Genomic DNA, 27065 nt, shown 5'->3' on the forward strand with positions numbered 1-27065 from the left:
AGTGTTCCTAATTACAGTCTCATGCAGACAAGATAGGGAGGGAATGAGGGAAAGCGTGTTAGTGGGGTAGGGGGTGGCGGACTGGTGGTGTTGTCGGGGGAATCCACATCCAACATGAGGATGAGGGGCTGAAAAAGGATCTGTTCATGTTCTGCTTAAATTTCCTGTAGTTTCTTTCAAAATACCACAAATCTCTTCTTGCAGTTTCAGCCGGAGCTCAGAGTCAGGGCCAAAGTTCAAACAACATCAAAGTTTATTTTTGAAATAAAGGTTTATTTCCTCATGGAATTCTTGAAGGGTTTGCCCTGCATGTCTGTGAAGCATTGAGTCTGGGCTGAAAGGAATTTATTTTAGGACCTTGAGCCAGTCTTCAACTTACACGCCTATTGCCCTAGGAGGTGATTGATGGCTGTGTAAGTTTCCAGTCCAGCCCTGGAGGCCCAGCTCTGGGGCATTCCCCTCCCCACTCTGAAGGCTGCCTCAAGGGCAGAAGTCTGCTTTCTCCTCTCAAATCTAGGCACTGACGGGAGGCACTGACCGGGTCCCACTGTGTTCCCAGTAAGGTGCTGATAAGCATTGAATTTTATCTGCATTGTTGATTGCATCCTGGGATCCCTTTTGATTAAAGGCTAAAGCCACCAGTTTGTTTTCTTTGGCTACTTTCTTAGGGCCTGTCTGAGGAGGTAGGTGACTTGTGTTCTTAACTGTAAAGCCAAGCATTAAAATACTGAAAAGGATAAATGACATTAAAAAAAGAGTCAATCTAGTATTTCCCGATTCTTGTCAGTTTCTCTTGGTGCAGACACTTAGCACCAGGGAACAAAGCGATGTTGACGTTGGGACTGAGGAGCAGCCTCTTTTATCCCCTACTGGCTGTATATATATTTTTCCATTCATAGGGAAAGTATCTGCATTGAGTCTCATGGCAAGAGGGTGTTGAGGGTAGAATGTATGTTCTTACAACTTCTTTTTTTTTTAAAGATTTTATTTATTTATTTGACAGACAGAAATCACAAGTAGGCAGAGAGGCAGGCAGAGAGAGAGGAAGGGAAGCAGGCTCCCCAATGAGCAGAGAGCCTGATGTGGGGCTCGATCCCAGAACCCTGGGACCATGACCCGAGCCGAAGGCCGAGGCTTTAACCCGCTGAGCCACTCAGGTGCCCCTGTTTTTACAACTTAGATAAAACAATTGTCTGAATATAGAGGAATGGCAAGGAAAAAAAATGGCATTGCTGCTTGGCTTCCAAGATGCTACCATCTGGGCAAATTTGAGAGGTAGCAACATGGGGGCACCTTTCTTGGTTCTCATCCTGAAATAAGACCGAGGGCTATGCTGGGAAACTGGGGAGGTGGCATGTTTGCTCATGAATTTTCATTTTGCTGCTGTGGAGATTGCCCACTTGGAGGAAGAGAAATGGTGTAGCCTAGGTTACTTATTTATGCCTTCAAACTTCAGTTTTAAAAAATTTTTTTAAAAGATTTTATTTATTTATTTGAGAGAGAGAGAGAGAGAGCGAGCATAAGCAGGGGGAAGGGCAGAGGGAGAAGCAGGCTCCCAGCTGAGCAGGGAGCCCAATGTGGGGCTTGATCCTGGGAATCTGGGATCATGACCCGAGCTGAAGGCAGACACTTAACCGACTGAGCCACCCAGACATCCCTCAAAATCCAGTTTTGATTGAAATTCCAGGTTCTTAGCAACAGCTAGCTAGGCAGGGGCCTTGCTGGTTGTGGGTGGTCTACTCTCCCATTTCCTTCTCCCTCTCTAGCCACTCTTTAAAAAAAAAAAAAGATTTTATTTATTTATTTGAGAGAGAGACAGTGAGAGAGAGCATGAGAGAGGAGAGGGTCAGAGGGAGAAGCAGACTCCCCGAGGAGCTGGGAGCCCAATGCGGGACTCAATCCTGGTCCTCCAGGATCACGACCTGAGCCAAAGGCAGTTGCTCAACCAACTGAGCCACCCAGGTGCCCTCTAGCCACTCTTTTTTCTAATCACTACTTCGAGGCCAGGCCTGTGTCCAGTTGTACAAGTGGGCCCAGCTTAGGCTCAGTTTAGAACTCTGAGCACAGTGACAGATGAACAGCTATAGGTCTGGAGTCTGGGAGTTGTTGGGTGGGTAGGAAGCACCCAGCATTTTCAGATCTGGCTTGGTTGTTAGGGTCCTCTCCTTTCTCCTCTTGGCACCTTCCCTCGTTTTCCTTCGGAATGTGCGGTGCCAGGGTTTATAGGCAAATCAAGGCAAACACTGAATTCACAGAGCACTTTCTGGCTCCTTGGCTCTGGGGATGTGGGTACAGGTGGGACACAGCAGTCTTGCCCTCAACATTTGCCTCTTCCCATTGCCTCCAGATGAAAAGTTTTCGAGCATCTCCTTCCCCACATCAGGCAGTGTTCTGCTCCAGAATCCACAATGATTCTCCATGGGGTCTTGGGCCAGGTGAGATCCTTTAGTAAAGCTCTTCATGTTGGGCTCTTCCTATAATCCAGCTTTATTTATTCATTCATCAACATACATTTTCTGAGTACCTGTGGTGCGCTAGTCACTGGCCTTGGCACTGGACATATGAAGTGGGTGAGACAGACATGGTTCCTGCCCCCATGGAGCTAACGGTGTAACTGGAGAAGATGATATTATTACAAAAGCATTATGATTACTATTAAGCAAGGATGATCGTGGGAATCCTGTGCTGGAAGGTGATGTGGGAGTATGGGATGGGACACTTGGTCTTAGCTTCTTACCTGCCCCGGATAGCATGGCTGGAATGTGGCACTTCTAGAACCCCAGCTCTCCGTCCATGGACCAGAGGTGGGCCCCTGAGCTCCTTCCGGGGGGCTCACTACATCCAGGCTTGCCTCTCGCTCAAGGTCTCTGATTTCCTGTTGGGAAGATACTGGAGATAAGAAGGAAGGTGAAAACCTATATTCCCTTGACTTCGTCCACAGTACGTGCAGTCCAGCTCTGCTCCTGGGAAGAAAGGAGGGGCTCTGTTCTGAGGTGGCCCCATTGTAAGTCCTTGATGTTTCCTTGATGAAAGCCAGGGCCAGCACATTGAAGAGGCTGGAATGAACAGACTTGGCTGGGTTGGGGGGGAAGGGCGTGGGGCCAGTGCTGATTTGCTTGGAGTTGAGCTTGTTATTATAGAGCCCTGAAAGATTCAGCTTCCGGAATCAAAGTCGTGAGGTCAGCTCAGACACCAGGCCCAGGCCAGGCCTGCCACCCTCAGGCAGGGAAGCTCTGCCCACACAGTCTCTTTCAATCTGTTCGTACCTCATTTCTTTTTCTCCCAAATGAAGATCAGTCTAAATAGCCCATAGGTCAAGGACAAGTACCCCTGGAGAGTCTGGCCAAGTCCCTACTTCCTGCCAGTCACTCTCTTGGCTCAGGTTTGAGTTTGCCAAATACAGACTTTTGGGTCCCCGTTCTGCAATCGGATTTAACAGCTCAGAAGAGAAGTGGTCTTTTGACCATTTAGTTTCTTACTGTAATAGAACCCAACTTTTTTGGTATCCGTGTTCCAATTTTGGGAACAGGGAACAGATACTTGCTGAGAAAGGTAATCAGATTACTCTTAACTGGTTGTAGAGCCTTCTTGGACTGCTTAAGGGACAATTCTGTAAAGGAGTAAATGCAAACAGGCCACGCTCAGGATCATTTGTGCAGACACACATAGTCTGTTCAAGGTGTTTTACTCGTAGATTATAAAGGATTATAAGGATGGGAGCATTTTTAGGAGGAGAGATGAGAGAATTACCAGAAGAAAGAAATGGAACCACACCAAAGTCAAAGTGGTTTAGAGCAGAATCAGATGGGAGCTCAGTGTGTTGAAATTAAGTGGTTGGAGTGGAAACTTCCCAAGTGCACAGGGACACACACACAGGCACTCTGCTTTCCTGAGGACATCCGTCAGTGTCTCCCTCCCTTCTAACTTCTACAACAGAGAGAAATCAGGACGTGACTACAGGGTTTCCTGCGATGTAAGCATACCTACTCCAGCCTGTTCCGCAGGCATCTCAGGAGTCCAGTGCGGACAGAGACGGAGGTGGCCCTGGGCTCTATTTCTGAATAAAATATGGTGCAGCTTTCCTCCATCTGAACTGAATCTATTGTTCCAGAGAATGGGTTTCTTTTCTATTCATTCATTCATTCATTCATTCATTCATTCATTCCACAGTCTTTACAGCAGTCCAGGCACCGTGAGAGTACCTAGAGGCACTGCCCTCCTGGCAGTCCAGTAAGATAATTGGTTCTTTCCTCCTCGTTTCCAAGCTCCTGGGCGCTAGAAAGCTGGACTCACAGCCTAGCCCAGCCCGTGCGTGGCACCGAGCCTATGTTTGGGAAAGGAAAGCTAGATGAATGAAATCAGACTATTCGGTGGGTCTCCACCGATTACTTGCTGGTGTGGGTGCGGGTGCGCTTGAATTTTTATTATTTATGAAGGGAAAATTTAAGTTGCAGAAACAAAGCAGAACACAACTTTTAACCATCAGTACTAAGACTCGAGTTCCGCAGGAGGACGCGGGCACACAGATTGTACAGAACATCTCTCTCTCTCTCTCTCTCTCTCTCACACACACACACACACCCCTCACGCAAACATTCCTTCTTTCACGCTCCAGCTCGCTCTTTTTACTCCTACTTCCCTTTCCCTCCTCTCCCGGATCAAGCGTTAATCTGCGAATCTCTGACCGCAAAAAAAAATAAATAAATAAATAAAGGGTGGGTGGGGGGATCCCGAAGTAGCAGAGCAAGGGAGGAGGAGGTGGAGAAAGGCGGGGAGGAGGAGGAGGAGCCCTGCGAACCAGAGGCAGAGGGACTGGTGGCTCCGGCGAGTGGCGAGTGTGCAGCCCCGGGGGGAGCGGCGCTCCAGGCTGGGAACCCGTCAGCCCGCCCACCCGCCAGGCGTCTTCGGCGCCCGCCCGCTCGCGGGCCTGCGCCCGGGGCCTGCTACACCCGGAGCTGGGGCCGCCGCTCAGGGGCGCTCGGGCCAGGGGCGCCCCTCCGGGTGAGCCGGCCGCGCCGCCGGGCTGGTTCCCCGCGCCAGCGCCCGGAATGCCGTTCTACAGGCGCACGGTGGTGCCCCAGCGCCTGTGCCCGCGCAACCCGCCGCAGCCGCTCGCCGAGCTCCGCGACGTGAGCCACCTGGCCGCGCTCAGCCTGCTCCGGCAGCTCGCTGACCTCTGCGGCCACTCTCTGGCTCTGCTCGAGGACCTCGAGGGGCACCTGCTGGCCTTGGGGCGCCGCACCGACAGCCTGTGCCGGCGCACCGCGCTCCTCCGCCGCCGCTTGCCCTGCCGCCTGCTCGGCCCGGAGGACGACGACGAAGAGCTAGGTAAACCGCGCCCGGGCGGCTCGGGGCCCCGCGTCTACCCCGCCTCTGGGGGCGCCAGTGGGCTCCCGGCTCCGCGCCCACCCTCTCCTCGGCCCTCCCTCTCCCTCCTCCTCCCTTCCTCCCTTCCCCTCCGGGGTGAGGGGATCCCGTTTCCCTGACTCCCCATCCGCCGCTCTCCCTCTGGGACTTCCTGCTGCTGGAGCCGGCCGCACCGTCCCGAGGGACCCGGTGCCTTCTGGGGACCCGTTTTCTGGGACCTAGGGGAAGAAGGCGGAGGTGGGGGGGGGCACTGGGTTTGGGACGGCTTCGGCGCGGTCCCCAGGCCCGGGGCGTCCCCGTCTCCGCGGCGTCGGGAACCAAACGGCCGCGCCGCCGGTGTCTTTGCACTGGTCTCGGAGCTCGGCGGCTTCGGAAAGCGCGCGCGGCCCGCGGGCCACCTACGCGGCCCCGGGAGCTTAGCGGCGGTGCCCGCTGGATTTAAACCTGTGCAACTTCGCGCCGCAGCCTGTTCGCGGCTCGCACTCAGAGGAGTGTCGGAGCGCCCTTCCGCCTACTTCTCCCGGCGATTTCAGGGTCGGCGATTTCAGGGTCGTTGCTCCAGGAGTGGCGGGAGGGGTGTGGAGGAAAGGAGGGACGGCCTCCGGCTTCGTTGATCCGTGTGCCTAGGGTCTCTGGCTGCACAGATTTGCTTGAGAGGAGCACTTAAAGTGACTGTCATTAGTTTCATGATTTGTTTAGGAATTAGCCATGCCTGAGAAACTCAGAGGTGCCCTGGCTGAGAACGCAGCACCCTGGAGATGGTGCCAGGACTGTGCCAGCCTTTGACCCTTACTACTTTGGACTCCGGTATTTCCCTTAGAGTGTGGAACTCGTGCTGAAAGCAAAGGGGACTGAATATGCTGGAAAAAGCCGACCACAGCTGGGGCGTGCCAGGTACCAAGGCCAACTGGCACCACCAGAAAGGGGCGAGAAGGCGCAATGTGACCAGAAAGTTTCAGATGGAGGCAGAAGGTGGCTATGGGCTGACTTTTGAGTGCAAGCCTCCCCTGCCTTGGGGAAGGATTGGCTGGGCCAGCCCCTCTCAGTTGCAGGCACCACCTTGTCCTGACCCTTTCTGGCAGGACAGGAGTCAGAGGCCCTGCGACCCCTCTTCAGAGAGGCGTGGGACTTCTGAGGTAGATGGTGGAGATCACTAGTGGAGAAAAATGAACTGGGTCCTGGCTGAGCAGGAAGGTGGAAGACACAGATGACTGCCAGATGGAATGTAGACATAGGACGAGAAACCTCTGCATGGCTGGGGACCAAGAGAGCTGGGGCCCTGGGTCTGATTAGTTCTGAGTTGACAAAGAGGGTAAGAAGGTCACTGTTGATTTCTTTTCTTTTCTTCTTTTCTTTTCTCTTCTCTTCTCTTCTTCCTCCCTCCCTCCCCCTCTCTCTTCTCTCTCTCTCTCTCTTTCTCTCTCTCTCTCTCTTTTTGCCTGGGTCCCACTGACTACCAGGATTAGCCTAGGAGAAATTTGGTAAGTCAGCTCAGGGGGTAGTTTTCAGAATGCCCACACAGCTTACAGAGAGCCACCTACTGAGTTCAGCAGGGTAAGATAAGGACAGAAAGGAGTCTCTGCTTTTCCAGCTTGGACCTTTCCATCAACTGAATCGGAGTGCCCTTTCCACCTGAGGGAAGGCATGGCTTCACCAAGTCACCGTTGGGACCTAGACCTCTTCAGTAATCTGCTAGTTTAGAAGGAGATGGCTTTGTGGAATGGATATCTTTTCAAGGAAGGGAGCAATTCTGAGGAGAAATGGCATTGGTTTGGTTTCTTTGAAGTTCGCGGGAGCCAGGAGAGTGGCCGTCTCTCGTCTCTGACGTGTCCACTTGCCTCTGAGAGGTCCATGTTTCTGAGGGGTCTCTGCACCAATGGAACCCAGCTCCCTTAATCTGGCAAGAACTTCTAGCTTTCCATTTTCTGGTCTAATGCCCTACCCTAGATTGCCCTCGAGGATCCCACGGCACACTTTTCTCTTCAGGTGCTTTGACTGTGTATCACTTAAATTAGGCCTTCCCGGCAATGATCTGAGCATTAAGTGCCAAATGCAAGGAGAGATAGGGAGCAGTCAGTGCACCATCCGGCCAGACCCTCATCACTCAGGTATAAACTCCAAGAAGGTGTTCAGCAGGCTACATATTATATTTTGACCCCAAATAAACATCCAGCCCGCCTTTAAAAATTTTTTTTTACTGTTGTCAGGTCTTGTTCTTTTTTTCTTCCCAGAGCCTTTTCTCCTAGCCCTCCTACTCCTTTACTGACCATCTTGCCGATGGTCAGCACTCCCCAGTCAACATTTTACCCTATGTATCCTCCATCTGGCTGGATTCCCACCCCCCCTTCTTCCTTTAGCTATTTCTTTGACCACGGGGGCAGGCAAGAACTGGGTAGGAGGAAAGAAGGTTTGGAAGCCACGTAACTGGAGTGAATGACACCTGACAGGCCAGCAGCTTGTAGCCCCCCTGCAGGGCACAGCTTGGCCGCCACCTGCAGCAGCAATGGCAAGTCAGACTGGCCCAGAGCCTTCAGGCTTGCAGAGACCACACCACATGCTTCTATCCGGCCCCTGGGAGGCAGCAGGGGGAGGAGAGGGAGCTGGAGGAGGAGAAAGTTGATGCTGAGGGAGTCTGAGGTGCTCCTCTCTACAGCCAGGGGTCACAGCCCTGCCATCTTCAAGGTTACAAAGGTGGGACTGGGCTGGGCCGGTTGCTTGGCAACTCCACCTCCTCCACCGAAGGCTGTTCTTCGGTAACTTGAACCCCTTTGAGACTGCCCTAGAAGATCTTGTAACCGGCCCGAGGTGGGGGATGGGAGGGTGGAAGGAAGAGAGGGCATGCTGAAGGATTGCACCAGACTCCTGAGGTTATGGATCTGTGGCTTTTGGCACACCCTTGGCATGGCCCTGCCTGTAACTGGAGTCTCTCCTCGAAACTGGCTTTGAGTGTGACCTGTTTTATTGCATTCGGGTCTTCATCTCAAGGATGGCATGGTCAAAACCAGAGGGAAATAGCTCCATGCCTGCTGTCGGATGCTGAGTCAATCCAAGCTTTCCAATTCCTCCCTCAGAGATCTAGTTAATGTTTGTAGGTGCTTAGATGATCATTACAAAAGCAATCAGCCTGTTGGCCTAGGGGTATAATATCTCTGGAGCGAAAAAGGAAGTCACCAAAGCACTAGATACATGGAGGTATGTTTAATAGCACTGGGGAGCTCTCGTGTTACGCTAGCCTATGAACTTGCTATGGGGAAAGATGCTCTGTTCCTTCTTGCAATTATTTTGGCTTGAATACAGCCAGTTGGGTCAATGGTGGAAACTCCCCTCTTCATCTTTATGTAAAATTCCCACCTTTTGGATTTTCAGTTTTGTGGCAACTTTGGCTCCAAATCAGAAAGGACAGCTGGTTTATTTATGTTTAAATCATCATTCCAGGGCAGGAGGAGACGGTTGTAAATCCACATGGAGATGAGAAAAATGAGAGCTGCACCTTTAGACTGCAACCAGATTCCCCATTCGATGAAGTGTCATGGACCCTGAACCTGACCGTCACCGCTACTGAGGCAGGGATGCGGCCTGCTTGAGTTCGATGGAGCAGGGGGAAATTCCGGGACTTGGAACAGGCACTTGCCAGAGTTCACTTTGTCTCTGCCCTACCTGTCATCCCCAGAGACCCTTGGGACAGTGGCTTGACAGGGTGGGGCAGGCAAGCAAGCAAGCCCATTTTCTTTTAAATACCATGAAATTCCTGGTCTGCCCACGTGGTATTTCCATGTGTTGAAAACATCTTCCCTGAAAATTTGGACACCAAAATGTCTACTAGAATTTCCTCCACCTCAGAAACAAGAAATTTAATCTTCTCCCCCCCCTTTTTTTTGTTGGACAAATGAGCAGCTAAGCATCAGGATGACGGAATAGTGGAGTAGAGGAGAAGATTCAAGTTACGGCTTTTGGGCTCAACTTTGACCTTTATGCAGTTGACTGTGTGTCAGGAGGAGAGGGGTGAATTTGCATCATCTGCCACGCACTTCTCTGGTTTGGGTGGAGTGGATTTATACGGTGTGGCACCAAAAACTCGGTCATTAACCATTGTCGGTGTCCCGACACTTGACCACTGAGGCCCAGAAAAAGGAAGGGACTTGTCCAAAGGTACCCAGCTGGGTCAAGCCCATTAATAGGCCTAAGTGCTGCAAAGATTATAATGTCTCCCCATATGTAATTCCAAATGAAAGCAATGTAAACCTTCAGATAAAGTGTTATTGGGGGGAGCTCCGGGGTGGCTCAGTTGGTTGAGTGCCCGACTCTTGATCTTGGCTCAGGTCTTGATCTCAAGGTTGTGAGTTTGAGCCCCATGCCGGGCGTGGAGCCTACTTAAAAAAATAAATAAAATGTTATTTTTGAGATTACTCAAGAGTTCCACAGGTATGTTGAAATTAAAATGGCTTATAGATTTTTTTCATTCTCTCTTTCGTACTCCTGTTGTCGGGGACCTAAGCATATACTTAATCTCCCCTTTGAGGAATGTGGCACCTGCTAGGTTACACAGCAGATAAATGGCAGGAAGCCTTGATCTAGAAGCCAGGCCTCCTGACATCGAAGCCAGTGCTCTGTGTTGCTAAGTTCAAAATCAGCTGTTCCCTGAGAGTCACCACCCTGGCAGTTTTTCCAGCTGGAATTTGTCCAGGATAATGAATGACTCCTGCTACCTTTGCCAACTGAGGGATGTTCTAAAGAATGAGCTCCCTACGGTTTCTGTAGTTGGGACTTGGTGGGTGAGCTGAAGGTGGAGAGGAGGAACGAAGGTCAGCCTTGCGTCATGTAGGAGATAGATGTGAGGCAACAGGCTTCCTTGTTAAAACGTAGTCTCCTTTAAGCTTTGAGTGGGCGATAGCTTAAAAAGAGACCCTTCAGGTGGGAAGGGGCGGCTGGACCTGTGACCCCGACATGGGCTTCTGAAGGTCACCTTTCCAGTGGGGGTCTTTCACTCTTAATCCTTCTGTCCTCTTTATACTCGCTATTTTCCCTTACAGCTTTTAATCCAATTGTGGACACTCCTTGTCACACACCCACATCATGACTATTTTCTGTTATTATAGCCGAGACTGGTTGGCATTTCAAAAGGCACTTTTATTAAAAACCAAGGAATGAGAAAGTAAAATTATTACCAAAAATGTATTTAGTATACATGTTTCTAAGGTATGGATTTATTATTCTTCAAAGCTTAAGAAACTTAACAGGCTTACTAGCTTCACTGCTCTATATACCCTTTCTGGAGGCCTCAAATCAACTTATTCTCAGGTCATTACCTTCTGGCCTTGAAAAGAGGACACAACTTTGTCTGGGTCCCCTTACCTTTCCCCCTGTCACCCTTGTGCTGAGTGCTAAGACTCTGAGGCAAATGAGACCTAGTCTCTCTCTTCAAAGAGCTCCCACTGGAGGCACCTGGGTGGCTCAGTCGGTGAAGCTTCCGACTCTTGATTTTGGCTCAGGTCATGATCTCAGGGTTGTGAGATCGAGGCCTGCATCAGGCTTCACGCTCAGTGTGGCATCTACCTAAGATTCTCTCTCTCCCTCTGTCCCTCCTGTCCCTCCTCTCTCTCTCTCTCTCTCTGTCTCAAAAAAAAAAAAAAAAAAAGAGCTCCCACTGCCGGGGTGGGTGCCATCTCATTTCCTGTCACACCAGCACATGGTACCAGGGTATCAGGTCCTCTCCTCCTCCAGGTGGGGGAGAACTGATAGTCAAAACAAGGACCCCAGTTCACACCCCAGAGGATTTTCCATTCGGTCTGGTTTGGGGTCCAGGAATGAAACTTGGACTTTTAGAATCCCCTGTGGTAAAAACAAAAATAAAAACCAAGCAGTGACAGATCGCTACTGGGAATTCAGCAGTGCTTTCACATGAATCTGTAGATTTAAAATTGATGACCTATCTTTCCACATAGGTACAGTAGTGCTTATTCAGTAGGTGGACAACGCTTGGTGGATCTGCAGACTCCCAGACTTGGGATAATGCCATGGCCTTCTAGAATTATCTTCTCTTCCACTGGAAGCCACTAGCTTCACCTTGATGGTTCAAGCTATCAGCTCTTTCCTGCTCCACAGAATTCCATGATTTCACTCTGACCAGCTCTCACTGAAGTTTTCAAGTGAGAGCGCCCAGGATGGTCATATCCGAAAGGACAATACAACATGAATAACGCCACAAAGAGGAGGTGTGTTAACTAAGTGTTGGCATGAGTAGGCTCGCAGCAGGGTGCTCTGTGTGCGAGGCAGTGGGTCTGAACATGCATCAAGACCCTAGGCATCAGTCTTTTCACTTGGGAGGTTTGAGCAATTGGGCAGCTCCCTGTCCCTCCCTCTCTAAAGTGTGAGCTCCTCAATAGAAAGTGAGCCCCTCAGGGGCAGAGATCTTCATCTGCTTTTTAAAAAACTCATTTATTTATTTGAGAGAGAGAGTGCATGCACGTGGGGAGGGCAGAGGGAGAGAGAAACTTTAGCCGACTCCTTGCTGAGCTCAGAGCCCGACGTGGGGCTTGATCCCACGACTCTGAGGCCAGGACCCGAGCTGAAACCACCCAGGGGCCCCAAGATCTTCATCTGTTTTTACTGCTGTTTCTCCAGCCCCTAAAATAGCACTCGGCATCTAACAGGCACTTAATAAATGCCTATTAAGTTCAGTTTGTCCCTTTTTTCTAGCTATCACATATTTACTTCATTATTTTTTAAAATATTTATTTGAGAGAGAAGGAGAGAGACACAGGGAAAGAGAGAGAGAGAAAGAGAGAATATGAATGAGCGGGGGGGAGGGCAGAGGGAGAGGGAAGCACAGACTCCTGGTGCAGGACCCTGGGTTCATTACCTGAGCCACCCAGGCACCCCGAGCCATCCCATTTTATTGAGCACCTGATTCTGGGCCTGGCCCCGTGCTGGTTTTGGGGAACATAGAGCCTAAGTGGAATGCAGCCCTGCACTCCGGCATGGAGAACATTGAATCGTTGTACTGCTGTGGAGGCAAGTCTGGGGGGTCCAGGGAATGCTAAGGAGGCGCACCTGAGTCAGCCCGCAGGCTTGGAAAAGCTTCCGGGAGGATGTGATGTCTGAGTTCTGAAGGGTGATCAGGAGCGGGCCAGTTGAGGGAGGAGGAGGAGAGGAGGAAATTCCCGGTGCAGGAAGTAGCGGGTGCAAGGCCCAGGAGATGTGAGAGGGCTGGTGAGGGGGAGGAACTAACTCAAGTGATTCAGGAGGAGAAGGGTGCAAGGAGCCTCTTGACTCAGAATGAGGCCTCAGTGGGGAGGTGGGGTGGGGAAGGCCTCACATCCTGTTTGCTGGCCAAGGACCTGATACTAGAGAGTCTTGGGAAGGTTAAGGCGAAGTTCTAAGAGTAACTGCGGATTTTCTTGATCTGCATTCAAGTTTTCACTGTCCTTGGGCAGATGAGCCCTGCTTAGCAGAGCCAGATCCTGGGTACCTCCCTAAGAAGTCCAGGCCAGGAGGGGCTCGAAGCCACAGAGAGAAAGAAAGAGGGAGAAAAGGCTAGAGTCTCCATGGCCTTTTCTTTTTTTATGAGTGGGGACATGGGAGGTTTGACTGTGTCTTTTATTTTTTCTTTCTAAATAGCATAGGTTCTTAAGAATGGCCTGTGATTCATCTGGGGGAAAATCAGAAGAATACTTTTTTCTTTGGGACATGGACTCAAAGAGGATATGAGGTGAAAAAATGATTCGGCTGTTTTTATTTTGACTGAAATTTGCTTCGGAGAACAAGCGTAGTTAACTTCCTGGCAATTTATAGTCAGACTCCAAGTATCTTCAAAATAGCCAAACTCATATTATCCTCCCTAGCTAGCAGGCCCCGAGGGAGAGGAGGGAGTGAGGTCTCCTTTATCAACAGACCTTGGGCTCTCTGTTCTCTGGGAGGAGGCCATGTATCACAGTTGTCAGCATTTCCCGCGCTGGTGTCCTATACTCTTATCCCTTCTGATCCGGTAGGTAATTCCACTTCCGGGGCCTTGTGCTCTCAGATATTCTGGGAAAAATGTTTGAGGATGCTCCCTGCATCTGTTGGCTATTTATATTAACTGAAAAAAAAAAGAAGGTAACTTAAACATTCATCAATAGGGGCATGGTTATCTAAATTTGGACAGGTCTGTATGACAGAATACTAGATAGCTAAGAAAAATCAGACTTAAAACAAATGTATGGTGATGGGGCCCTGGGTGGTGCAGTTGGTTAAACGTTGGACTCTGGGTTTCCGCTCTGGTAGTGATCTCATGGTCATGGGATCAAGCCCCAAGGCGGCTCCGCACTCATTGGTGAATCTGCTTATGATTCTCTCTCTCCCTCTTGCCTCTGTCCTTTCCCCAATTTGCATGTGTGCGTGCACGCTCTCTCTCTCTAAAATAAATGAATAAATCCTTTTAAAAAAAGATTTTTATTTATTTGACACAGAGAGAGAGAGAGAGTGTGCACACGCACAAGTAGGGAGAGCAGCAGACAGAGGGAGGAGCACATTCCCCGCTGAGCAGGAAACCTGATGTGAGGCTCGATCCCAGGACCCTGGAATCAGAACCTGAGCTGAAGGCAGACGCTTAATCAACTGAGCCACCCAGGCACCCCTACATAAATAAATCTTAAAAAAACAAAAAATAAAAAACCCCAAATGTATGGTGATAGTGCTAAATGGGAAGGCTGGGCATAAAGTCTCATGTATGGTATTATCCAAAATAAGCCTGTACAGTATTCTCCAAAACAAAGCACATGTATATGGAAAAGAAACTGGAGGGGTGTATGCCCTCATGTTAGCAATGCTTATCTCGGGGTGATAACGATGATAACAAAAGGAACAGTGCTTATCTTTATGAGATTATGAGAGTGGGTGTGATTCTTTTTTTCTTGGACCTTTCCACATTTTTCCAAATGTCCTATATGAACGTGTGTTAATGTTTTTAAAAAAGTTATATGTATTTATTTGTCAGAGAGAGAGAGGGCACAAGCAGGAAGAGCAGCAGGCAGAGGGAGAAGGATAAGCAGGCTCCCCGCTGAGCAGGGACCCTGATGTGGGGCTCAATCCCAGGACCCTGGAATCATGACCTGAGCCGAAAGCAGACGCTTAACCAACTGAGCCATCCAGGCATCCCAAACGTGTATTGCTTTTAATAAGCAGGAAAACCCCCCAGTGAGTGCCATGTTAAGGAAGAGAATATTGGAATTTGGAAGCAGCAGCTGTGGGTTGAAATCCCACTTGCCTTGCACTTATTAGCTGACTCTGGTATCTCTGAGCCCCACTCCCTCATCTGTAAAAGGGAGTTAATGCTACCCAGTTCAGAGGGTTTTTGTGAGGATCCAAAATAACGTAGGTAAATTGCCTGGTGCCTACACCATGATCACACACATGATCGCTAAATACCAACTTACGGAGCTAACGCTCCATGAAGCTGTTTGAAATGCATGGATGGGGGTACTGTCAAGATGAAGTTATAATAAGAATGTTTCCTAGACAGCTCGGAATTGCAGCCATTCTTCCCTTTTCCTGAATATGTAAAGAATGCCTGTGTGCCCACGGAGGAGCAGCATCTAGCTTTTGAGGCTGTCAGCTCATCTCTTCCAACCCAAGGATTTTCCTTTCCCCTGACCCCTCCCTTCATTCTCCCCCACTGACATCTGTTCCCTGCCTTGCCAACCAAAGGGGGAAAGCATTCTTTGGAACTGAAGCCAAGGCACCACCAAGAGTCCTGGCAGCTATGAGGTGTTTATTGTCACCGAGAATATGTGGTGCTGGCTGACCACAGGACCCGCCAGGCTGGGATGCCAACGAGGGGTTCTGTTGAAGCAGCAGAGGACGGATGCAGGCAGTGTCTCCTGCCTTGGGCAGAGCTGTTATGCAAGTGTCCTGCTGGTTCGGTTCACCTCTTCCCTTGGGATGTCTGTGTGGCTCCTGGCTTTATGCACCAGTTATGCAGAACCAGCTTGCTTGATGGGGGAAGAAACACCTCACAAGAAACTTATGGGGCCTAAGGTGGTTTCAGTGATGTATTTGGCAGTTTGCCCGAGGGTCCAACAGGCCTGACTCTTACCAGTGTGGATACGGAGTGAGTAAGCCCTGATCTCATGACCAGGCAGCCTCAAGGTCATGAACACACCTCGGTAGTGTCTACAACATGCCCAAACCACCAGGAACTTCAGTCACCTCCCTGGGTAGACTGGCTGGTTGCATTTTCCCCCATTTTTAAATTACAGCCAGAAATATAGAACCTGGCTACAAATCCAAATTACTTGGGGAGCTTAAACAAATTACTAACACATGACCCCAACCCATACCAGGAAAGCCAGAATTTCTGGGTGATGAGGCCCAGAAACTAGGATTTGTAAAAGATCTCATGGTGGTTCTGATGTGTAGCCAGTGCTGAGAAACATGGTTATGGTATAGATGGCTAAACTGGAATAGACCAGGTCAGAGCTTCCCAAATTTATTTGACCACATAGTCCTTGAAAAATTGCAATGTATTTATGGATAAAGAGCATGAACTATAATGCGGGTTTAGATTAAATTAAGTGACAGAAAATGGTCTTGTGGATGAATTAGCGGCAAGCAGTAAAAAATACCTTTAGGTAATATATTTTTTTAACTTTATAAAAGAACAAAAGAGATTTTAAAAATGAAGACATTTATTTTGTTAATAAAAAGAATAAAATGTATGTTAAGGTAAAGTAAATCATATTTTATTGTACATTTTGTGGTTATTAACATGTCATCAAAAACCACTGACATTTATTTGTTTTATTTTTATTGAAGATTTTATTTGTTTATTTGACAGAGAGAGAGTGCGAGTGCATGCACAAGCAGTGGGAGGAGCAGGCAGAGGGAGAAAAGGCTCCCCGCTAAGCAGGGGCCCGATGCGGGGCTCCCTGCTGGAATCATGATCCGAGCGGAAGGCAGATGCGTAACTGACTGAGCCAACCAGGTGCCCCCCAAACCACTAACGTTTTACTTTTTATTTTTATATTTTATTATTTTTATTTATTTATAGTTAAAGATCTTATTTATTTGAGATATTTATTTTGAGATAGAGCGAGAGGAAGAACACAAGCAGAGCAGAGGGGCAGAGGGAGAGGGAGATGGCAAGACTTGATCCCAGACTCTTGGGATCAAGACCTGAGCTGGAGGCAGACGCTTAACCGACTGAGCCACCCAGGCGCCCCCAAACCACTAACATTTTAGAAAAGAATGGTACTTTTTTTTTATGTTGCAACCACTTAATACAACACATGATGTTACTGGTTTGGATCCCTACGTCAGGTCAATCCGAAGTTACCTCTCTTCGCAAGAGAATATAGGGTCTCCTATACACAGGGCTGTTGGAGTGCAGGGAAGAGGAAAGACACTTCCAGTTTTTCCTATTTAGTGTTCCAAACTACGCTATGCCAGAAATCACAAATAGGAGTTGAAATGGTTGCCTCCGAATCAATGTCTAGCTCTGACTCCATGCTTTTCCACATTTTCTGATACGGCCCACGATCTCGTAGTGCAGGTAGACTATTGCGTTAATAATAACGCATAAGGGGCACCTGGGTGGCTCCGTGGGTTAAGCCTCTGCCTTCAGCTCGGGTCATGGTCTTAGGGTCCTGGGATCGAGCCCCGCATCGGGCTCTCTGCTCAGCAGGGAGCCTGCTTTCCTCCCTCTCTCTGTCTCTCTGCCTACTTGTGATCTCTCTCTCTGTGTCAAATAAATAAATAAAATCTTTAAAAAAATAATAACGCATAATGGTGAGAGCCACTGTACAGATGCATTTAGCACATTTATTTATTTATTTATGCACTTAGCATCTTTTAAACCTATTATCTACTTCAACAAATGCAATTTACAAGAAAAAGTATTTATCTTCAAGTTTTTTTCCCCCTTCATGATCCCAGTAGAAATAGAGTTCTAGAAATTTCATCTAGGCCACTAGCTAACCCAGTGAAAGGAAGAGGACTGGTGCAAAGGCATCTCCAGGGTTGGTGACTGCAGTGACTCTCAGTGCAGAACCTCTCCTGTGACTATTTTGGGGTCCTTGGGCAACCACTTAGGCTGGGAAATGGCAGCCCCTGGGGAAAAGGCTGGGACAAGAGGGATAAGGAAGAGGGGAGAATCATGGGGGCACTTTTAGTATCCTCTTCCCTGCTGTGATCAGAGGGGAAGGATGCTAAAGGCATCTCCTCTAGTTTACCTCCCAAGCAGTAACTGATGCCAAGGTTGAGAAACAAGGCATTAAGAAGAGGCAGCAGTGGGGCGCCTGGGTGGTGCTGTCGGTGAAGTGTCAAACTCTTGGTTTCAGCTCAGGTCATGATCTCACTGTCCTTGGACCAAGCCCCGGGTCGGGCTCCAAGCTCAGCATGGAGTCTGCTTAAGATTCTCTCCCTCCCTCTCCCTCTGCCCCTCCTGTTCGTGCTGTCTCGCTCGCTCTCTCTCTCAAATAAATAGATAAAATCTTAAAAAAAGAAAAAAGAGGCAGTAGCCTCTTCCAAGGAATCCGTGTAACAAGGCTGAGGAGTGTGTTTTCAAGAAGAGTTCCGCTCAAAATGGTGAAAATTGAAGAAACAATTCAGTACCAAAAGGTGGGGAAGCTCCAGCTCCCAGGAGACTTTGCCATCAAGAGAGACTCATATCTTGAGGATTCTGGACCGCTGAGCGTCACCATATTTCAATTTCCAGCCTGTATTACCTCTTGGAATAACGAGTTACATAAGTTTACTCCCCGTCGTGAAATGGCACAGTGAACTCTTCCCCCCCCCCATAATTCCGAGTTAATGAAACAGGTAGATTTAGGAAAGAAGCATTATTGACTTACATGGAGGTTTTCCATTTGGGCCTGTAGTTTCAAAACTCTCTATGCACGTTGGGGGGAGGTGGTGAGGGAGGAGGAAGAGACCGTGAAGGTGAGGACTTTCTCTATCCCAGCAAGCACGTGGACTCCTGTCAGATGCCAGTGGAGCTGGTGGCATATATGGCAAATCGGTCACCCCTGTAGGTAAAGGGATGGCGTGAAGGCGGTCCCCTCTGGATGGACCACTGAGAAAAACCCACTCGCTTTGGTGGAACCTACTGGAACCTCCCCCACTTTTTAGGAACAAAGGCCCATTCTCTGCACATAGCAGTTAGAACAAGTCATTTGTTCTGTTTCTGACTGTTGAAATGAGAGCATCCTCTGGGTGGAATAGTTTTTATTTATTTTTTTAATTTTCTTTTTAAAAAGATTTTATTCATTTATTTGACAGCAAGAGACGCAGCAAGAGAGGGATCACAAGCAGGGAGCGTGGGAGAGGGAGAAGCAGGCTTCCCGCTGAGCAGGGAGCCCAAGGTGAGGCTCGAACCCAGGACCCCGGGATCATGACCTGAGCCGAAAGCAGACACTTAACGACTGAGCCACCCAGGCGCCCCTGGGTGGAACAGTTTTTAAAAGTCGCCCTCTCTGGGCATAGTAATTACATAAAGGTGCCCTTTCTCCCCGTGCCCTCAGACAGGGCACTGGGCTTGGCTGGGGTTGGTCCCTAACTTGGGACCCCTTGGCAGGGTGCCCTGTTAACCATACAGCTCAGGTAACAGTAGAGGCAGTCCTGTGGTACCCAGGGCCAGGCCAGGCACCAGGCGTACAGATACATGCAAGAGCTAGACCTTGTCCTCCGGGAATTTGTAGACTCCCTCTCCGAACCCCCACCCTCTTTAACTCACCCCATCTGCTGCCAACTCCACCCCTGCCGCATCCCTCCTGGCAGAGTTTCTCTCTATGGTGACAAAACGTCTACCCTCCAGATGCACGGGCTGCAGGCTGTGCTGCTCCTGTCTGCAGCTCTGGGCTAAATGTCTGCTCTCCACAAGGAACAACCAGGGAGAATTGTCTGTCAGGAGGGCTCGCTACTTCTGGGAGCTGGAGGGGCAAATGTGACCGTCGCCTCACCCTTCAATTATCTGTTGAAAAACTGTCGCAAGCTGTCTAGCTGTGCTTTTCGATGGTGGGTTTGGGCATAGCTGGAATAGTTTCCCCTTTAATTTTCGGGTTCTTTCCTAAAGGAAAGCAGTTTATCTCTAATCTGGTGATTTAGAGCTTGCTGCAAGGGCTAATTCCTCCCGAGCTCATTGCACTAAGACTGTGCCAGGCCCGGGGCCAGGGATTAATAACACCAAGTCAATGAGACTTACTTTTTTCTTGAGTCTTCACATTTAGTTGGGAAGACAGTGTGGAAGGAGACAGCCCCACGGCAGGTGGCTAGGTCCTGCGTGAAAAGCACAGATTACAGCAGTTAGGGGGGTGGGGGGCTTCCATAGCCCTTTTCTGTCTTGTCTTCCAGAAAGCTCCTGTTCATCTGTCAAGACTCCCACTCAACAGTTCCTCCCCCTTATAGCCCTCTCTGACTCACTCTGCTGTGTTTCTTCTGTGTCTTGGTCCCTTTTGCAACCCTTGGTTCGTCTAGGCGGCCGAGCTTGCGAGGATAAAGTTGAGACAGAGAATGCCAAATATGGATCGACCCTTCTTCTTGAATTCATTTTTCTGTCCTTCCCTTCACTGCCTCTTGAAAGTAACAGGACCCCCTTCTTTGGACCTTGCCGGAGCAGCCTGGCCATCCCTGGGCTTAAGATGAACTGGAAGCTAGAAGTTACCATTCTTCCTGGAAGAGTTTAAAAGCCTGTCTTACAGGTTGGGGGGATTTGGAAACATGACAGACCTATGGTGGCCTGTGGATCCTGATAAGTTCAGATGAGTTTGAAGGGTTTCCTCCACCGAGAAGGAAATCAAAGTTACATTAGGTTGTTGTGGGCTATGGACAGGCCTTCAGAGAGAGAAAGAAGTGCTGGTCATGAGCCTGTCTTACTTCACTTACTTTGCTCTAGGTGTAAGCCTAATTCCAGTCTTTGAGCCTCTGTTTTCTTTATTTTTTTAAAAGATTTTATTTATTTATTTGAGAGAACAGCGGGGTGGCGGGAGGAGGCAGGGGGAGGGAGAGAAGCAGACTCCTGTGCTGAGCAGGGAGCCGGACATGGGGCTCGATCCCAGGACCCCAGGATCATGACCTGAGCCAAAGGCAGATGCTCAACCGTCTGAGCCACCCAGGCATCCCTTGAGCCTCTGTTTTCTATTCATCAGGAGAATCAAATGAAATCCTGTATGTGAAAGACTTTCTAAACCAAAAATCACCCCCCAAATTTTATGAATTAGTATCCTTGAGAACAGAGAGAGTGGCTGACTCATCCCTCTTTCCCCAGCATCTGGTTTAGAAGTAGGCACACTGCAAACACTTGTTGAATGACTGAGTGGCCTTCTAGGAGATAGGTGTTTGTATTGATTTTAACATTTCCACGGTATCTAATAAATCTGTTATACTAGTTAATGCCCCCAGCTGTTTTGTAATTTCTGACATCACCAACACTCTGAATCTCGGAACACGCGAGAGATGGTTTATGGGCTCCTCGATATTTTTGCTTGCAACAGAATATCGTGCTGCCAAATTGACAGTGGTGCCTAGGCTAGGAACTTTGTCTTAAGAGCTCAGGTCCTGGGGTGCCTGGATGGCTCAGTCGGTTAAACATCTGCCTTTGGCTAGGGTCGTGATCCTGGGGTCCTGGGATCAAGCCCCGCATCAGGCTCCCTGCTCAGCAGGAAGTAGGTTTCTCACTTTCTCTCTGCCCTTCCACCTTGCTCATTCTCTCTCTGTCTCTGTCTCACTCTTTCTCTCAAATAAATAAATAAAATCTTAAAATAAAAAAAAGAGCTCAGGTCCCTCACCAGACTCCTCAAGGGTGGGGGCTATATCCTATCCATGTTTGTGCTCCCTCAGGGCCCTGGTGTGCAGTAAGTGCCCAATACATATTTGCTGACTGACTAACGGGAAAAGGGAATAGCGTGTTTTCACACTTTCATTTGACCAGCCAAATCAACTCCAGATACCAGAAAATGTGACAAACGTCACAGATTACTTCACTTTACTTTAGCATTGAGATGACCCTCCCCGCCCCCCCCCCTTTTTAAATTAAAGAACGTTTGGACAGAAAGCCATGGCTTTTAATAGTCTTAAGAGCTCACTGTGTGCCAGGCAATATGTGAATCATTAACTCATTTACTGCTCACAACAGTTCTGGGATATAGTTACTGTTATTATCCCCACTTTCTTAGTGAGGAAGCAGGCTCCGAGAAGAGTAACTGATTTGGTTAAGAGTCGTGGAGTGAGCTGCGGATCTAGAATTTGAACCTCTATGCATGCTCCCAGTGACAATGAAGGGGCAGTAGGTCGTACTGAAGGCCAGGAGCAGGAGGAGCGTGTTTTTACCTCCTCAGGGAGGAGCTGAGGTTTGGGTAGGATCAGATGGAAGGCTTTCTAGTGGGACCCAGGAGATTCAGCAGGACTCAACTTGGTGGGACTAAAAAGACAGTTAAAATTTCTTGGAGGAGCCAAGGAGAGAAAACAGGAAATTGAAATGTTCTCTGTGAAATTAACTGGCATTTTTGCATTTCCTAATTTTTGAAGCACTTTTACATATGTTATCTCGTATGGTCCTCGTGACAGCCCCGTGAATTATTACTCCTATTTGAGAATTGAACAAAATAGACTCAGAGAGATTGTAACTGACTTGCCCGTGGTGGCAAGTGGGAAGGTTATAAAGTCTATGAAACCATTCATTCATTCGATAAATATTTTCTGAGCACCTACTATGTACCATGCACTGTTTTAGGTGCTAGGAATATAGCAGTGAACAAGATGGACAAAACTCTTTGTCCTCATGGAACTTATAATGTAGAGAAAATAGGAGTTATTTCTTTTCAATTACCCTCTGTCAGGTAATGGATATTGGTTTTAAACCTTGGCTGTGTTCTAGAAACATCTGGCACATTTTGGAAAAAGAAAGAAAACACTGATGCCTGAGCCCCACTTCAGACCAACTCATCAGAATCTCTGGGGGTGAAGCCCAGGCATCAGTGTGTGTGTGTGTGTGTGTGTGTGTGTGAGAGAGAGAGAGAGAGAGAGAGAGAAACAGAAACCTGTTCTACAGGGTTTTAGTGTGCTGTCAAGCTTGAGAAGCATTGGTTGAGAACAGTGGGTCTCAACTTTGGCTGCTTATTAGAATCCTCTTGGGAACTTAAAAGAAAAATACACACACACACACACACACACACACACCCCAATCTGTGGGCTTCGCCTCTGAGACAAATTAAATTAGAATCTCTGCGGTTGTGTCCTGACATTTGTATTTTGAAATGTTGCCCCCTCAAAGAGTGTTACTGAGTATAAAGTGTGGGGTTTGCACGAAGCTCTTGGGACAAGGAACAACTGGGTCCCATGATCTCAGATAGTCCCCACACCTCTCAAGCATATGGATCATTAATTTTTCACTCTTTTTTTTAAGATTTTATTTATTTATTTGACAGACAGAGAGGCAGGCAGATAGAGAGGGGGAAGCAGGTTCCCCGCTGAGCGGAGAGCTCGATGCGGGGCTCAATCCCAGGACCCCGGGATCATGACCCGAGCCGAAGGCAGAGGCTTAACCCACTGAGCCACCCAGGCGCCCCTAATTTTTCAGTCTTGCTACAGATATTTACCACTTACTATGTACCCTTGACGCGTCCCTTCCTTATCCTGAGTCCTGATTCCTCCTTCTGTGTAACGATAGACTTGGACATCCCTCAGGCTTCCTGCAGCTCAAACACTATAATTCTACCAAGAACACTGGGCTGGGAATGTTAATGGCTCAGAGGCCTCACTCTTGGAGACCCAGATTAACTTATTTGTCCTCTCGACAGTCCCGGATGTTACAGCCAAGAGAGGGAAATTCATGAAAATCCAAAAATGTGTGGACAAGTCTTTTTCCCACATTAAGCAGTCTGTCCACAAGGAGCAGATGGACTCTTCGTCCTTTGTCTCCCTCACTGTCTTGCTGACCACTGGGTGGGCAACACAGATGGGTGTACAAGGGCAGGATGGTGGGGGGGAGGCGGGGACTCAGCAGGGTCAGACTGTGAAAGTCAACCGGAGGGAAGAGGCAACACAAACGTGGGCCTTGCAGCTCACAAGCACCTGGGAGCAGCAGAAATCGAGCTACAGGAAGGCAGCCTGCCACTTGACCTAGTTCTCTCTGCACCTACGGCTGGTCTGGGCTGGTGGAAGAAAGACAATAATGCTTGCTATTGCGAGGCAGCATAGTTAGCGGAGTGGTTAAGTGTGTGGACCCTGGGGGCCACTCAACCGGGGTTTGAATCCTCACTTTGCCATTTGCTTTCTTTCTCACCTGGGACAAATAGCCTGACATCTTGGCCTCAGTTTCCCTATCTGTGAGTTGGGGAGCACCATAATGACACCTGACTTCGTAGGTAGGTCATGAAGATTACAAACTTGGCACACGGTTATTGTTTTTACACAAAAATTTTAACTCGTGGTTTTAAGTGTCCAGCACTCTACTTGTATTTGCTCCCTAACCTTTACATGAAGTAGGTACTATTTCCCAATTTTACAAATGAAGACATTGAGGCACAAAGGTGTGGTCACTGGGGAAAAAGTAACCTAGTTAGTAAGTCTCGGAGCCAGGATTTGACTCCAGTGGGTTCCTTAGCGCCCACTCACCCCCTGGACCATACTGAGTAATGATACCAGCCATTATCTATCTTGCCCTTGAGGCCCACTGATAAAGGAAAGGACCTGGGTCCTAGGGATGCAGAACGGAATGAAAGCCGAGTCCTGCCTGGAAGAGTTCTCACCGTAGTTAGGGACAGCAGGCATACGTATAAGAAGATCCCAGTAAAAGGTGCATCATGCCTGGTGCCAAGGGAGTTCAGAGCTTTGTCACATGTCATATTGTGACAGCTTTGTCATGATGCCCGGCTTGGGGTTGTGTCCTTGACAGACACAGGGAGACTGTTCTGGGCAGAGGGAGCTGTATGGGCAAAGCAAGGAGAGAAGTCTGTGGGTGGCATTTGGGGGGTTGGGGAAAGCACCTTTCCCCCTCTCCCATATTGCAAGGAATCATTGGGAGGCCTCTCAAACCTGGTGCCAAGGGCAAGGGGCGCCTAGTGCTCCTGGGCCTCTTTCCAGGGATGGCATGGAAGAAGAGAGGGCAGAGGCAGAAACTCAGGCTGTCGTAGCTGGACAGGCTCTAAGAAGACCATCTAGTCCAAACCCTTCATAGCACAGATGGGGAAACTGAGGCCCAGAGAGGTGAAAGGATTGGCCCCAACAAGGCACCAATAAACTGGGGCGGGCTGTATCAAGTCAACATTTCTGCCACGTGGTGATGCATGAGAGCCTGGGCCATTTACCAGCAGTGACATTCAGTAGCCCCCGAGTGTCCTATGGTACCTGCTAGTCTTCAGAACGTGCTTCCAAGTTTTCTGCTTTATTTAACTCCCCGTACTGTCATAGATTAAGAGTTGACCATGAGGCTTGGCAGACCTGCCATGGAGGCAGCACAGGGTGAGTTGAAAGAAGACGGCAGGGAGGGACCTAGTGTGAAAGTGACCCCCTAGGGACGCTGGAGTTCCTGATCTTTTCCAGAATATTATTTTTAAATGCTTCAGATAAGGTAGACTTACAAAGGAAAACAATTGTACTGAAATACAGTCACCGAAGTGTTGTTTGAATTGTGATATGGTGATATATGTGCTTCTTTGCTAATACCTTTTAAATGACAAGATCTAACAGCAATTCTCATGATTACCATAATTTTCAAGGAGTGCAAGTGAAATGTCAAGATCCCTACAACGGTTGTCATATGGTATGTAAATCTCTGTGGTTTCCTTTTTTTAAGGATTTTATTTATTTGAGAGAGCTGAGCGAGATAGAGAGAGCACAATCGAGGTGGGGAGGGACAAAGGGAGAGGGATACAAGCAGGCTCTCCGCTGAGCAGGGCGAGGCCTGACGTGGGGCTCGAGCCCAGGACCCTGAGATCGTGACCTGAGCCGAAGGCAGACACTTAACCTACTGAGCCACCCAGGTGCTCCTGTAAATCTCTGTGATTTCAGTTATTGATAAAGTCACAAGTGCTGCTAAAACCTCTTCGGCTGGTCACTTACACTCATCCTTTCAGTTAGAGGTTGATGGAAATAAAGAGGTAATATTTTTCCCCACAGTCCTCCTGAATGTCTGCATGTAGCTCTTGGGGGCCTATGGGCCCCCAGGTTAAGAATCCTTGCCCTAGGGCAAAACAGATGCTGGAGAACCAACCCAGTGTGGAATCTTAATCCTGCTCTAGGAACTGAAACTACATTCATGATCGTATGTGCCTGGGGACACATGAGCAGGTGGCTGTCATTAGTACTTCTGTCCTAATAGTTCCGGGGACGCCTGGGTGGCTCAGTGGGTTAAGCTTCTGCCTTCAGCTCAGGTCGTGATCTCAGGATCCTGGGTTCGAGCCCTGCATCGGGCTCCCTGCTTAGTGGAGAGGCTGCTTGTCTCCCTCTCCCTCTCCCTCTGCCCCTCTCCCTGCTCGTGCTCTCTTTCTCTCTGTCAGATAAATAAATAAAATCTTAAAAAAAAACCCCAAATAGTTCTGGCTCTCCTTCTTCAGGTACATGACAGAACTACACCTCCTCGCCCCTTTGCCATTAGCTGTGGCCACGTGACTTGCTTGGGCCAGTGTCATATGTCACTCTCCTGCTCCAAAGCTTCTTGTGGCTCTTCATGATGCTCAGAGTAGATCTCACATTCCTGGTCGTGAAATGCAAGGATGTCTCTCCAGCCAAGCTCTCAGACACTGACTCTCGCCACTTTCACCCAGGCCCACTGCAACTAACTGCACTGGCCTGATCTCTCTTCCTAGCCAAACTGATTCATGCCTCAGGATCCTTCTGGCTGGAACACTCATCCCTCAGAACTGTGTACAAGTGGCTCATACTTGACCTTTCGAGCTCTCTTTCCGTGTTCACACCTGTTTTAAAATAACAGCTTCCTTGAGATATCACTCACACATTATACAGTTCCCTGATTTCAAGTGTACAGTACATGGACTTTTAGTATATTCATGGAACTGGGCAAATGCCAGCATGATCAATTTTAGGACATTTTCATTCCCCCTTAGTCATTACCTCCCAATTCCTCATCCCCACCCCCAACAGCCTCTGGTAGCCCCTAATCTACGTTCTGTTTCTATAGAGGTGCCTATTCTGGACATGTCATGTGAATGGAATCATATGATATGTGGTCTTCAGTGTCTTGCTTCTTTTACTTGGCTTGGGATTTTCAAGGCTCATCCATATTTTAGCATGTATCTGTTGTAGGGCTATACCACGGTTGGTTTAGCCACTCATATCGTACATGAAGGACATTTGGGTTGTTTCCATCTTTGGGCCATTATGAATAATGTGCTATGAACCCTCATGCTCAGAATTTAGCATCAACATGTGCTTTCATTTCTCTTGGGTATAAACCTAGAAATGGAATTGCTGGGTCATATGGTAACTATGTTTAGCCTTTTGAAGAACTGCCAGCCTCTTTTTCACAGAGGATGTACAGTTTTATTTATTTTTCAATTTTTTAAAAAGATATTTATTTATTTAAGAGACCGTGAGAGAGAGAGAGAGAGAGCGAGAGCAAGAGCAAGAGAGCACAAGTGCATGAGCAGTGGGGAGGGGCAGAGGGAGAGGGAGAAGCAGACTCCCTGCTGAGCAGGGAGCCGGATGCGGGGCTCAAACCCAGAAACCTGGGATCATGACCTGAGCCGAAGGTGGACACTTAACTGACA

General features: G+C 48.7%; 1 protein-coding gene across 2 annotated transcripts in view; it reads left to right on the plus strand.

The window, feature by feature from the left end:
- Positions 1–5048: 5048 nt before the first annotated feature.
- NHSL2 (NHS like 2) overlaps positions 5049–27065 on the plus strand; it is a gene marked incomplete at both ends in the record, with an annotated part of 248043 nt that continues 226026 nt past the window's right edge. For both annotated transcript variants that reach the window (XM_080795069.1, XM_080795070.1), the window contains one exon: positions 5049–5328. In XM_080795069.1, coding sequence (XP_080651195.1) covers positions 5049–5328 — 280 coding nt within the window. The remainder of the gene's footprint in view (positions 5329–27065) is intronic.

The sequence above is a fragment of the Martes martes genome, assembly GCF_963455335.1.
Source record: "Martes martes genome assembly, chromosome: X".
NCBI lineage: Eukaryota > Metazoa > Chordata > Mammalia > Carnivora > Mustelidae > Martes > Martes martes.